Consider the following 14,485-nt stretch of genomic DNA (forward strand, 5'->3'; position numbering starts at 1 on the left):
CAGGGACTTCAAACCCTTGTAGTATGTGTCCTCAGCCATCTCCTTCCCCTTCGAGTTTCCTTAGCTGTCAGATGGGACAATGCCTGGCAGCCAGGTGGCAAGAGAATCCAGTGAGCTCACGCGTGTGAAGCACGTAGAACAGAGCCTGCTGTGCAGGAAGTGCTGTACAAGGGTGGCTGACGTTTTCCTTCCCACTCAGTACACCCGGGCGCTGTCCAGGCTTGCTGTCCAAGGCAGATGAAGTGCCTGTGTACCCCTGGGTGGAGAGAGGTCCCATCAGGAGGTGCTGGACTCTCCCCCTGACTTTCTCCCCTCTTTGGACCATTCTGTTTAACTCTTCCTAATGACCGTGGTCTCTAAGCTTCACAAGACAGATGGGAGGTTTTCAGAAGACAATTAACAAATAGCAAATACACCCAAAAAAAAAAAAATTTAAGGGGTGAGGAATAAAAGCAAAACCAGTAAATGCACAGAAGGCTGGGACTGGGTAAGGCTGCAGAGCCCAGGTTTCCCCTCTCCTTTTCCATCCCCCCTACATGGGCTTGTGGGCCCCGGGTTGTTTGCTATGAGATCACAACCTGTTTACCTCCCAATGGGCTGTGTTGACTGTGAGATGGGGACTCCAGCTGATCCATAATTGGGGGGAACTCCCGATCTCCTGGCCCCCTCTGTTATGGAGAAGCAGGATAAGGTGATCTGACTTTCCTAGCCTTTCTGTGCCTCAGTTTCTTCATCTGTAAAGTGCAGGTGCAAACAGGATCTCTCACTTGAGATTTTTACAATATTTAAATAAATCCATACTTGAAAAATGCTTTTTTAAAAAAATTTTTCTTAATGTTTATTTGTTGTTTTTTAGAGAGAGAGAGCATGAGCAAGGGATGGGTAGAGAGAGAGGGAGACACAAAATCCAAAGCAGGCTCCCGGCTCTGAGCTGTTAGCACAGAGCCCGACGCGGGGCTCAAACCCACGAACTGTGAGATCATGACGTGAGCCTAAGTCAGAGGCTTAACCAACTGAGCCACCCAGGCGCCCCTACCTGTAAAATGCTTTTTACGTGATGCCTGTTACATGAAATTGAAGGTTCGTGACATTTTGAATGGTATTTTCACGTTTGTCCTAATAAATCAATAGCAAAGCATAACATAAGGCAGTGTATCATTACTGCTTAGTTTTACTTATTACAATAACACATATTACTCTTGTATACATATTCATACCCTACGTGCCACGCGTTCTGTAAGTTCGTTACTTAAGAATGATATTTTTTAAGAAGGAACTGCTTTCAAAGATCTACCGCTCAGTGGCTGTTTAGGTATAGATGAACAAGTGGTCTAAACCCATTTCTCAACCCATCTGTGGGGAAGGACTAGCTCTTATATTCCCAATCTGTCACAGACAGATATTTTCACAAATAACAAAAATCCCATGCTTGGATGTCGTGACAGTGTCAAGCTGCTATGGAAGTTTCCGGATGCTTGCTCTCCCTTTCCTTGTTACCACATCATGGACATCCGTCAGCAGATGCTTTGAGAAGCGCTGATGTAAGCCAGTTTGTAATAGAACCGTTAACAGTTTGTGCTAAATCTTCCACAAGCTCACTGTGCACTCCTTGGGCTCATAGTCTAAGTGCCCAGACCCTTGGAGCAGATCTTCACTGGATTACGGAGCTCCCTGATATGCCCCGCAAATGCACGCTGGCTGGCTTGTCCGGCCCTTAGCCAGGGCATGCAGGTTCGGCCGCTGCTGTGATGCCAACCTGTTCCTCGGCTCCTCCCTGTAACCACTCCACTCTAGGCTTCTCTGGGGCGCGTCACCCCCGACAGGCTGCAGCAGGGGCTCAGAGCCCAGGCTGCCCCTTGTCCACTCAGACCCACAACCCTGGTCCCAGGGTGCTGTAGAAAGCCCCCAGCTCAGGTCCTGGCACAGGAGCTTAGGTGTGATGCGATGCCTCTTCATTCCCTGCCATGGGTGTCAGGTGCCCTCTTCTGTCTCCTTCCACAGGCACCAGATCCCCGGGGGCTGCGGACCTCACCAGCAGAGATGCCTCTGTCCTGGAGGCACACAACCAGGCCCGGGACGACGGGGAGGCTTTCGACTTCTTCAAGCAGCAGGACCAAGCGGAGGATGAGGGTCTACCCATCCCAGGCCTGCAGGGTCAGGATGCAGGGAAATCCTCTGAGGAGGAAGAGGAAGAGGCACTGGACCCTCTGGGCATCATGCGGTAGGTCTCCCCATCCTAGATGGGCCCTCCTTCTGGCTTGTTCCTGGTGATGGCTCTTCTCGTCCTCTGTCCCGAGAGTCTGAGAAAACCTGTCTCTCTGGATCATCACCCCATGTACCTGGGGTGCTCAGGGAACTGGCTCTCTACTCACTCTCGACATGCCTATTCTTAGAGCTAGGCTCAGGCATTGCCTTCTCCCTGGCCCCAGGGCGGGCCCCTGATCTCCAGCTCCGCACTGAGTCTTGGGAGTCCCGACCCCTGACACCCCACCTCAGCAGCCCAAGAGCCCCCGGGTCTCCACCCAGGTCACCACTGAGCCTGTGACTTGTGGCATGTGATTGGAGCTCCCTGGGCTGCGTTTCGTTGTTCTTAAAGCAGGGGTGTTTACCTTGGCCCTGCCTCCCCCAAGGCGGTTATAAGGCCTATGAGTTACATGGGTGGAGGAGACTGATAACCCTCAGGGTGCTGACTGTGTGATGAAGAAGGTAGAGTGAGCCCTGGGGTCCCCTAGCCAGTCAGCTGTGTCCCCTTTACATGCACATACATGCACACAGGTGCATACATACATATGCTGGCTGGAGAAGAAGAGGTAAGCCAGCTGCGGTCTTGGTGGTCCCTTAGTGTCCTGATTCTGTCATCTGATTCCTTCTCCTTTCCTGGCCCTCTGACTGCTTTAGCCAGTCACTGAGCTGCTCCCAAGCCCCCACTGCAGGACCACCCTGTGCTGGGAGTAGGGGACCACAGGCAGGATGAGCCCAGAGAGACATCTGTTCCCAAGGCCTGTCTGATGGGCACAGGCTGAGATGTGTGGGAAGGGCCTCCCAAGCAGACAGACTCAGCCACTCGAGGGCCCTCACCGCTGCTTGGCCCAAACCTGCGAGAAGCAAGGTGGGAACTCCTAGGTGTTTCTGAGCACCTACCACACACTGGGCTTTGTACTTTGCACTTCACATACTGTGCCTCATTGATGCCCTGCCTGCAAGCAGATGCTGTAAAATGGGACATTTTACAGATTAAAGAAACAGAAGCCCGCAGAGGCCGAGTGCCATGCACAAGGCCAGACAGCTGGTAAATAATGGTACTGGGATTCACATCCAGTTCAGGGCCCCGGACTGTAGTGTGGACTAGACTGCTTGGGCTTGAATCCTGGCTCTGCCACTTGCCAGCGTGTATCTCTGGCAGTTTACCCTTGTCAGTTTCCTGCAGTGAAAATAGAGCACTGCCAGCACCTCTCTTTAGGGCTCTTGTGGCGACCGCCCTTCTCATGGTGCCAGCTTGCTGCCCCAGCACCTCCGCAGAGCCAGCCGCAGACCCGCAGCGACACTCCCTCTGCCCTGATGAGAGATTGAAGTTCAGCCAACAGACAAGGGAGGCCCGTCTCACAGGTCCTGTTCCAGAAATTAGGGAGGGGCAAGTTCCACTTAAATGACATGAAAATCACAGTCCAGAAAACTCTGCCCGCCATCCGCCAGCTTTCCTCTCCTGGAGGGGATGTGAGGCTGGGCACACATAAGAGGGGTGGCTGCAGGGCCCCCGTGAGACCAGCCTACAGGGGACAAGGTTCACTCTTGGGAAAGATCTGGTGCTCTGGGAGACATGGCACCAGAGCCGGAAGTCGGGCAGCGCCTTGGTGCCCAGGAGTCAGGTCCCCCTGGCCCTCCATGGCCACCTTGACCTGGATGAGGGATCAGCAGCCCTGTGGAAGAGGCAGTGAGGTTATTTGGGGAGCAGTTTGTAATAGGCACTCCTTATCAGCCTTGCACAACCTGCAGGCCCTTCTTGGGCTTTATTTTGGTAAAGATAAGGCTTTGTTTGAACTCATGCTCTCTGTTGTTCTGAGTAACCACACGTAAAGCCAAACGGAGAAGGACTTCAGTGGTTTGCGCCAGCTGAGGGTCATGCTTAGCAAAGCGGCTCCTTTTTTGGGTAGGAAAATGCTCTTTGGGGTTGGCAGGGGCCGCCCTGAATTTTCTACTTATTTCAGTAGCAGATTGTCGGGAGATGTGTCAGCCATCTGGGACCACCCCCTCCCCCCCCCCCCCCCGCCCCCAGCACTGTCCCCAGCTCTGCACTCAGGGGTGGCAGGGGTGGGGGGTGCTGATTTCTGAATCCTGGGAAAGCTTAGCATCTGAAAGGGATCCCAGAGGTCTAATAAGACCTCCTGCTAATTTTTCCTTTAATAACTGGTGTGACAGTGGTCAGTTCTGTTGGTCCCATCAGGAAAAGTAAAAACTAACATTTTTTGAGAGCTTGGTAAATGCCAAGAACTGATTCCCATTCTCGTGAATAGATACTCCTATTTCTGTTGTTGTTGTTGTTTTTTAAAGGTCATGACACACCACCTTGCTCTCAGGACCTGTGTGGGTCTGGTTTGGGAAATGGTACTCTAGGAAGCCAGTAGAGGCATCAGGCTCTGTGTGTGTGTGTGTGTGTGTGTGTGTGTGTGTGTGTGTGTGTGTAAGCTGAAGTTTGGAGACAAGTAGCTCATCCAAATTCATGCAACCACAAAAGGCAGAGTCAGGACTCAGTGCCCTCCGCTTGCATGCACTGTCCCTCGGTTCCAGTCATTCTGCAGTCTGGAAGGTGGGCAGGGCCTGGGATTATCCACAGATGGGAAAACTGAGGAGAGTTGAGCAGACACTTGGCTGAGCCTCATAGATATGTGGCAGAGCCCCACCTTGAACTCAGGCGTCCACCTTGGCCTCTGCGAGGGCACCCAGGTGGGCCTGTTGACTCTTGCACAGTGCTGTCCCCCCTGCCCTTTAGTGGGGAGCATTCTGGTTTTTTCAGACTTACGCTTTGCATGTACATCCCCCACCCTGCCCTCAGTTCTTCTGCAGATGCGGCACCTGCTGTCCCAGATGTGCACCAACCCCCACCCCCAGTGCCCATCTGGGCCTGGCTTTCCAGAGCAGCCACGTTTCCAGGTGACAGGCGTGAGTCCTTCCTGCCTTGGACCCGGTGGGGCGCTGTCGCTCCACCACAGGGCTGCCGGAAGGGGGGAGGTCGCCAGCACAAAGCCCCGTGCAGGGACTGCCCGGGCTTTTCTTTGTCTCTTAAACCTGATTTTGATTAGGGAAAAGACGAGCTGGTACACCAGTAGAAACTGCTTAAAGATAGAAAGAGCTTTCACTCAGCCCATCACAACTCTGCCGCTCTCCTGCTGCTCACAGGATTTTGGGCATTTGTGTCCCCGTGTGACCCACATCGCTACATGCACAGCACACATGCCTTTTATGCTGTGCTTTTCACGGTGGATTCTCTCACAGTCGCTTTCCATGTCCTGCGTCATTTTCATGTTTAACTCTATTGTAGAGACTTCACACATTTGCGAAAGGTGGAGTTCTACTGTAATAGTTCTGCCTTCCTCTGGAAACACTCTGTTAAAACCATTTTTAATTGTAACTTGAATAATACAGATTAGTACAGAAAAATTGAAAACACAGCAAAAAGGCCTTTTGCCATGGAGGTATAGCTTTTGGATATACATTTTTAATACCAGAATGGGGTGATGTTGTGTGCACCGCTCTATAATTTGCTCTTTTTTTTTTTTTTTTTTTTTTTTTTTTTTTTTCAGCATATGTACTGGGTCTTTCCAGATCAGCAAATAGGTTTCTACATTCTTAATCCTGTGCTAGTCTGTTGGGTCAATGCCCTGCACATGGCTTTGCCAGGCCTGCCTGAGGCATTGTGGTGGTTTCCATACGTTTTTGCTGTTACAGGCAGTGAGGAAGTTTATCACGTATGAAGTTTTTCCTCCCAAATAACTGCCCCAGAGCAAGGCCCTAGAAGCTTCTGCCCAGGGGCCTCAGTTGTGCTACTCGGTTATGTAGAATTCTTTAGGGACTTAATCCCTCTCTGTTGGCAAGGCGTTTTTGCTTTTCTAAACCCTACTCATCCGAGAGGTCCTCTGCCTCTCATCTCTTCCTCCAGTGCCCAGTGAGCCCCCCTACAGCCCCAGGTCCCTGAGGACCCTCAGCTCCCCAAGGGACAGCCTGGTTCCTGCATGAACTTGCCTTCTCTTAAGGCCAGGCTTCCCGCTCTCTGCTCACAGGAGGGGGAGCCAGCCCCCACTGCACTGGGCATGGCTCAAGTGGTGAAGCTGGATGTTTTTTTTTGGAGTGAATCACATATTTTGTCATAATTATTTATACAAATTTTGCCTTATCTTCATAGAAGAATCATACGTATGTTAGTATAAAAATGTTTTACTCCTTGTATTTGGATAAAGTCCCTCCTCTGGGATGACTCTGTGGTTTTGAAAACCTCCTAGTGCACTGTCTGGTACCCCCAGATTTGCTCTAGTTGGGGATTTACTTATTTGTGCCCCAGCTTTATTGAGACCTAATTGGCATATAACATTGTATGAGCCTAAGATGTGCAACGTGATGATTTAATGCACATATAAATTACAAAATAAACCACACTAAGGTTAGCAGACTCCTCTATCTGAGAAACTAGTTCTGAGATTTGGAAGTGAGATGTCCTCCAAGGTGGGCTGTGGAGGGGCTATGCAGGTGGCCCCAGCCGTACCTGGTGAGGTACCTCAGAAGCTGCTTCTCCTCGGCCACCTCACTCACGGGCCTGGGATCCCTTTAATGTTCTGGCCCCTGCCTAGGACAGCAGGCCCCGCTGGGAGTCTCGCCCTGGAGCTTGTGAGAAGCGCCCTCAGACCTGGGCTTTAAGGAGCCCTTTAGGTGATTCACAGGGAAGTTCACGTTTGAGAAGCCCCAGAAACCAAAGTTGATGACAGTCTTGGATATGGTGAGAAGGAAACGACGCAGGAGCAGCAGGCCCTCCAGCCACGGTTCTGCCATCCGCTGGGGCTTCCAGAAGGGTGAGTTCAGGGGTCCATCCTGCTACCCTCAGTCCCCCGCCCTTTCCAGCTCTCAGGCTTTCTCTCCTGTCACCCACCACCTGCCAGAGGGCAGTTGTTCCTGGTCACAGTGGGGCCTTGTCCTGTACCTCAGCAGACAGCACTCAGCCGCGGCCTGGCCCAGAACCAAAATCAATGAGGAGCATGGTGACAGCCACCCCCAGCTGCACCCTGGAGCCGTCCCACTGATCGATTGCAGCACGTCCCCCGTGAGAGCAGCACTGCGTCCATTTCCCCATCCGGGTCGGTGCGCGGTCTGGGCTGAGTACACCATGTGACAGTGCTTCCCTTTTTTCCTTCAGTAGCAAAAATTTCAGTTCAAGAGAAGTCTCCTACAGAGCCTCGATATATATAAAACAGAGTGAGGTAGGGTTGGCCTGGTTGGGACAGGACTAGAGGGAGACTGGATCTCTGCCCCCTTAGCCTCAGCTCACCTCGCACGTGGCCCTGCGTGGCTCTGCAGAAGGTCCGGGCCTCTTAGAGCATGGTTTGAAAGCCACTGGGAAAGCTGGATGTGCGGACACCCCAGAGCAGAATCAGAAGCAGACGGTGCCAGGTTCAAAGCCCAGAGGTGCCCCTTTACCAGCTGGAGGGCACTGGGCAGTTTCTGTTTTTATAAATTAAAGACAAAGTCCCAGTGACAGGAAGAATAAAATGAGAAGTACAAGAAATTACCCTGGTACAATGTTATCAGTATTTCAGATTTGCTTTGTGCTGGTTTGTGTAAGCTGAACTAAAGGCAGCCTTTCCACTTCCTGTTGTGTTACGCAAACATCAGCACTTACCTCAATGCCAGGTCACCTGGTACAGCCTGTCAGACTTGCTGCAGCCAGGTTAAAGGGATGCCTCCCGCAGCCTTGGTCTCGAGCCAGGGGCTTGATTGGCTGTCCTTGATGGAATTGAATGGTTGCTTGACTCCCTGGGGATGGAACCTTGAGAGCTCATGCCTGTCATTCCCCTGCCTCAGGCTGCCTGGAACTCTTGTGGCAGCCTCCAAGTAAGAGCATTAAAACGACAGAGCCTTTGGGGCGCCCCGGTGGCTCGGTTGCTTAAGTGTTTGACTCTTGGTTTTGGCTCAGGTCATGATCTCATGGTTCGTGGGTTCGAGCCACACATCAGGCTTCATGCTGACAGTCCGGAGCCTGCTGTCCGGAACCTGCTTGGTATTCTGTCTCTCTCCTTCTCTCTGCCCCTCCCCTACTTGCTTTGTCTCTCAAAATAAATAAAACCTTAAAAAAAAAAACAAAACACAGAGCCTTTAAACTGTGAGGGACTTGAAGGCAAATCCACTGTTTATTCGTGGATCTTACTGAGGAGCCAAGACCACACAGCCATGTACCTTCCTGGTGGGAGCTCCAGCCCCCTGACCACTGGCCCAGGAATTCACCCATTACCCCCAGCCTGAGACTGAGTCCGTGCCAGGGTGCCAGCCTCACGACCCTTGTCCACGCGTTCTCCATGTTGGGTGTTAGGGGTGATGGGGTTGCTCAGTTGCAGGGACTGCCAGGTCCCACTGGTCATGTCAACATTTGGGGTGTCGTCGGGGATGTGGGAATAAACCAAGGCCTCCCAGGTGAGACCAGGCAAGGGCCTTGATTCAGAACTGGCCATAGCAAAGGAGGGGTCCACCACCAGGACTGCATTTAGCAGAGGCTCAAAGGCACGCTGGGAGTAGGAGCGATTCTTGGTGGGAAAAGAGAAGGCACAGGTGTGCCCCGACTGGAGGCTGTTGGCAGGGGAGGCTGCTAACTGGAAAAGGGGCATCCTGCATGCTGGGCGGGTGGTTGGGGGTTTGGTCTCCTGGGCTGGTCGCTGCAGGTGGTGGGACAAAGTTCCGTCTTCCGTATGCTCTGCTGGCTGCCCATCTGTATATTCAGTCTTGCAGGGCCGTTTTGGGTGTGGCCAGAGCTGGGTCCTTGCTTTCCACTGGGTGCAGCCAGTGGTGTGGGTGCCATGGCGAGTAAGGGACAGTGTTTGGCCCCAGTGCATAAAGGAGGAATGTCCTCACGCACAAGTCCAGAAGGGAGGGGGAGTCACTGAAGTCCTGGTCCGCCAGGTGGGGCCAGTGGCCTGGACACTCAGGCTATGGCTGTTGAGAAACAGATCCTTGAGGGTGACTCTGGGGTTACAACAAATGATGGGTGTTTACCAGGCAGGCCCTGTTTACTTGTTAGGGCCCAGAATGAAGTCTTTTGGGCCGAAACATGACGTGACCTTGGACAGTATCAAGTGCACCTATGATCGCAGGCTTCTGCTGTGCCCTGGGCTAGCCTGCATGTGGGCTCCACACCCAGCTTCCAGAGCATTCCTCGTTCCCATTTAACAGACAACAGACGAGGGAAGTGAAATGACTGGCCTGAGGCCGAACATGGGTTCCCTTGCATCCCCCCACCCCCTCCAGTGCTCCTCCCCAGGAACAGAAAGGCCAGAATCTTCCCCAGACCTTTTAGGCTGTGGCCCCAACTTCCCCTCAGACTCTCCTCCTTCACCTTAGCATTTTCACAGGACTGTTCTCTGCCTGGAGCACAGCTTTCCCGACTCTGCTCATTCCCCATCCAGCGCTTCCCTGAAGCTCCTGTCTGGGGGACGCCTGTCCGGTTCGTGGGGTGACAGCCTCTCCTCGGTGACCTGCACTGCCCTGATGATCAGGCCACTGTGGAAGCCCCAAGACCTGGTGCTGCTGCAAATAGCATTGTCCCGGAATAAGCTTCACAAAAGTGTATTTATTGGCATTCAGAATTTTCTCTAAATGCAATAGAAACTGAATTTAAAATTAAAAAATGAAAAATGCTTTATTTGAAAGCAGGAAAATTGTATGACTGGAGAGGAGATTAATTTCCTTATTTGGTTAAGTGTCACCCTGGCTTTGAAGGTAAGTCATGTTGTCTGTGAGTCTTGGCTTCAGAAGGGCCTTCTGTTTAGTCCAGGAGATGCTCCTGTAACTCAAGTGATGCAGATCCTGGGCAGCTGGTGCCCATTGGTGGTCTGCCGGGGGGGCAGGTGCATCTGGGAACATGGACACAGGCCCCCTTAGTGGCCAGAGGGGAGGCTACTGTCCTGCGTCTGTCACTGTCACCAGAACTGCCTGAGCCACGTGAGCAGGGCCGTCAGCCTCAGCGTCTGCCGCCTCCGTCTCACGTTTGCACCACGTCCGCCCGCAGAGTGCGGCCTGGTCTGGACATCTGTCTTCCATCAGGCACGCAGTGCAGGAGAGCTGATGTCTGTCCACGCACATGCCTGCATGCTACAGGAACGTGCTTCCCCATGCCTGCACCCATCCAGGGAGACTGCCCCCCACCTCCCGCCACCCGTGCTGCGTCAGAGCCTGCACAAGTTCAGGTGACCTCCTTTGTGCCCGCCAGGAAGGCAGGAGCAGGTCTGTGTATGGCACACCTCTCTGCTCAGGGTCCAGTTGCCCCATTGCCCCATCCCTAGTGACAGGAGACTAAACTGGTGAAAGGACAGGCGGGGCATCCTTTACCGTGTGGGTGCAGAGGCAGGGCTGGCGGGCACAGCACAGTGGGGAGGTACATCCCGCAGACAACCGGGTGGACGCAGGAGGAGCAGGGGCAGAGCAGGGATGGTAGGGGGCGGGGGCCATGGCCCGTGTGTACAGCTTGAGTCCGTGCCCACGCGATCTGTGAGCGAAGGAAGAAACCCGGCTTGGAGACTCACCTCACACATGACATTCCTGACCCTGTCCCAGAAGCCAGAAATCTGGTATCATTCTGGATACGCCCCTTCTGCCCACTGATCACCTCACGGTCCACATTTTCTAGGAGCGCTTTTGCCTTCTGATGTTCTCCCTGACCCTGTCTCCTCGTCACACTGCGGCACTCCCCCAGGCCAAGACTGATCGTTTTCGTGGATCACGAGCCAAGCTGCCGTGGGGACCTGGTTCATAGTCATGCCTGAGTCATGCCCCTGGCAGACCCCCCACAGCTGGAGGCCTCATTCCCTCTGCCTGTGTCCACATCTACATCGCCTCGCCTCGCCTCCTCTGGGAACCCCCTGAGCTGGGTGGGCTCCTTCCTCTGTGCTCTGCGTGTTCTGGAACTGTTGCTCTGTGTGGTCATGATTGGTTTATATATCTCCGATTTTTAGCTGTGAGCTTCTGGGGACCGTGGCAGGTCTAACTGCCCTGCCCAGGATCTTGCACAAGGGAGGTGTCTAGCCAGTGCTGGGTCACAGAGGGCACTCGGAGTGAATGCCTGAGCTGCTTACAGGGTGGCTGAGGGCAGATGAGGAGACCAGCTGACCTGCCTGCCAGCTCTGGAAGAGTGAAGCTTATATCTGTCTCAGACTGGTGCTGGGAACCACCTCTCTTCACTCTTTCCACTCCTCCTGGGGGAGTAGGCAGAAATAAGTCTGAATAAGAGCTATACTGTCACCAGTGTGTCCATCCATCTATTCATTTGTCCTCTTTCCCCTTCCTTCCTTCCTTCCTTCCTTCCTTGCTTCCATCCATCCATCCATCCATCCATCCCTCCATCCATCCTTCCATTCTCTCAGCCAATATTATTGAGTGTCTGCTCTGGACCGGGCACATTGTGGGTCCCAGAGACTAAAGTTTGGGAGCCAGTGAGGGCAGGCCCCTGGGGCTTTCAGCTGTCAAAGCTCCATATTTCCTCCTTATTCACTGTCTCCCCTGGACACGGTTGGGGAGAGTTGGGGAGACAGACTGATGGCCTGTGTGGAATAACGGGGTGGAATACAGATGGTCCCTAGCTGAACAGTCGTATGTGCCACAGATTCAGTTAATTTCAGTTCAAGGCAGTGAAAGATCGGAAATGTCTTCAGGAAGAAAAGACAAGAACATTCATCCAATCTGAGAGGAAAATGAACATAGCAGGAAAGTCAGGCCTAGTTTGTGCTCTCAGAACCAGAAGTAGGTGTAAGGAGGGAAATTGTTGAAATCTGCAGGGCTTCTCCAGACGTAATCAGTCACGATTGTTCTCTCGCACTTGCTTTGTTCTTCAGACAGTCCCCTTCTTTCCATGTTCCCTCTGGTTTCTGGTCCACGGGAGGCCTCTTTCCCCTGTGCCGCTGGGGGCCTGTGTGCTGGAGGAGGATTTGGGCTTGCTTTCCTAAGGAGCTGTTTCAGGGCCTGCTAGTTTCTGAGCAGGGCGGACCTGCGGGCAGTGCCGCAGGTGGCAAGGCCTCAGCCCTGCCCTTCCTTGTCAGGTGCGGATGGGGCACAGGATCCAGGAGCAGGGCCAGCTCAGGGGTGGCTGTGAGGTGATTGAGGGAAGCAGTGGGGCAGAGCCCACAGGCCCTAGGCTCCACAGAACCTCCAACACAGCTTCCTGGGCTGGCCCCAGGGTTCTGACTCAGCAGGTCTCGGCTAGAGCTGTCTCTGGCTGGCCTGCCACGAGGGGCATGGCCTGTCTTTGGTACCCACTTCCCAGGGGTCATTAAAGCTGAACTGGCCCTATAAGGTGTGTGCCATGGCACGCCTGAAGTTTTCTGGGAAGTATTTGCTGTGAGGAGGGAAGAGGCCAGGCCCCTTTCACCTTGCCCAGCACCACAAGCAGAGCCTGGGGTGGCGCCAGAGCAGAGACGAGTCCCAGGTGGCCTGTGACATGAGCCTTTCTGGATGTGCCCAGGATGGAGAGAGAGCAGGGACTGGGGCACGTGGGGCACAGCCCTGCTGCTGAGTCTCTGCTCTCTATCTTGTCCTTGACCTGTGCCACTTTCTCCCAAAGAGCAGTAGGACCGAGCCCCTTATCCTCACCCTATCCCGAATCTCCTTCCTGCTCCTGGGACACCTTGAGGGGCCGAGAGCACAAGACCATGAGGGGGCCTCGGCACTGAGCGTGTAGGTGTGCTCCGTCCTGGGTGTGGGAGCCTCCAGCAGGTGCGTTTGCAGCTTTCATAGCTTCTCCCATCTCAGCTGGAGCCTGAGATTCTACCAGAAGTCCACATCCAGAGCGTGTGGATGGTTGCCTCTGAGCACCCTGCCCTCCAACACCCAGCAGATTGTGTGTGTGTGGAGGAAACGAGGGAGCATTTACCAAGGCTGCTTTCTGCTGTTCCCCGGGTCCAGGCCCTGAGGTCTGTGTCCAGCCCCCTTTCCAAGGGGCTGTGCAGTGACTCTGAGCCTGGCCCCTGGGAGCATTATGGGCATTGACCCCCGCAGCCTCCAGAAGGAGAGCAGCCTCTCTGACCTGTGACCATGCATATAGGCCTGAGTCCTGGGTAGCCCTTCAGGGCTGGGAGTTGTCTGGCAGTCTGCTGGCTCACTCACTCACCTGCTCCTCCCACACATCCTGACGTCAGTGGTTCCTGGGGCACAGGGCTCAGCCACTTCCAGTAGCAGGGTCTCACGTCTCCACTGTCAGGGCACTGGAAAGTTCCTTCTTGACACGAGCTCAAACTCACCCAGCCTCTGACCAGGCCACCTGCTGGCCATTGGGGCTCTCATGAGAAGTCCTAACCTAGAGCTGTGTCTGATTCCCTAGCTCCAAGAAGCCCAAGAAACGCCCAGAAGTAGCCATGAAGCCCAAACCCTCATCCCGACTCACCATCTTTGATGAGGAGGTGGACCCTGAGGAGGGGCTCTTTGGCCCAGCTCCGAAGCTCTCCTCTCCCAAGGGCCCCGCAGAGGACATGCCCCTCAAGGACCGTAAGTAGAGCCTCTGGGTGTTCCCATTCCTCTTGGTGACCCAGCCAGCCTCTGTCAATGGCTTTGGACCTGCCACACGGGAGCATGATGGAAATCTCCTCGTTGTCCTGTTTCAACATGGTACAGACTCAGCTTATGGAGATTTTCTGCTGGAGAAATCTAGCCTTGCGCTTTGTGTCCCCATAGCCTGGAACATTCCAGGGCTGTATGTTTATTGTCCTCATCCTGTGGAAGAGGAGGGTGGTCGTCTTTATCACTTGAGAAGTATGGGTTGTGATTGGTGCAAAAGCATCTTTGTCATTCCGGGGCCAGGTGTGGCCACCGGCTGGAAAGTAGACACAGCCACCCTAGCTGTGCTGTGACTCTGTACAATTTGGATTGTGATGAGAGATTTTGTGTTGCCTGCATAGACCCCACGGGAGGGTCCTGTGCAGAACTGGAAAGGGGAAAGCCGAGTGGCCTGGGAACTTCTGTATTTGTCCATAGGTCCGATCTTCCTCATCACACCCAGCTTCTCATTCAGGGTGGAGAGTAGATGCTCCCCATTGATGCAGCCAGCACTTGGTGACCACCCACTGGGGCCAGGCTCTGCTGAGCCTGAGAACACATGGATGAGAAAGACACAGTCCTGGCCTCAGGACTCCCACAGGAGACCGGACATCCCCTGACAATTGTAGGGCAGCCTCTGAGCACCTGTCCCTTGCTCCCTTCCTGCCCCAACCTGGGCCCATTCCTCTGGTTCTTCTGTGCTCTGCCTTGTCCC

General features: G+C 53.8%; 1 protein-coding gene across 1 annotated transcript in view; it reads left to right on the forward strand.

Moving 5' to 3' along the window:
- Positions 1-14,485, forward strand: part of HS1BP3 (HCLS1 binding protein 3) — a 30,911-nt gene that overhangs the window by 9,314 nt on the left and 7,112 nt on the right. Inside the window, exons 4-5 of the mRNA XM_042933593.1 lie at positions 2,002-2,221; positions 13,559-13,722. Of these exons, the coding sequence (XP_042789527.1) occupies positions 2,002-2,221; positions 13,559-13,722 (384 nt within the window). The remainder of the gene's footprint in view (positions 1-2,001; positions 2,222-13,558; positions 13,723-14,485) is intronic.

Source organism: Panthera leo, chromosome A3 (assembly GCF_018350215.1).
Source record: "Panthera leo isolate Ple1 chromosome A3, P.leo_Ple1_pat1.1, whole genome shotgun sequence".
NCBI classification, from domain to species: domain Eukaryota; kingdom Metazoa; phylum Chordata; class Mammalia; order Carnivora; family Felidae; genus Panthera; species Panthera leo.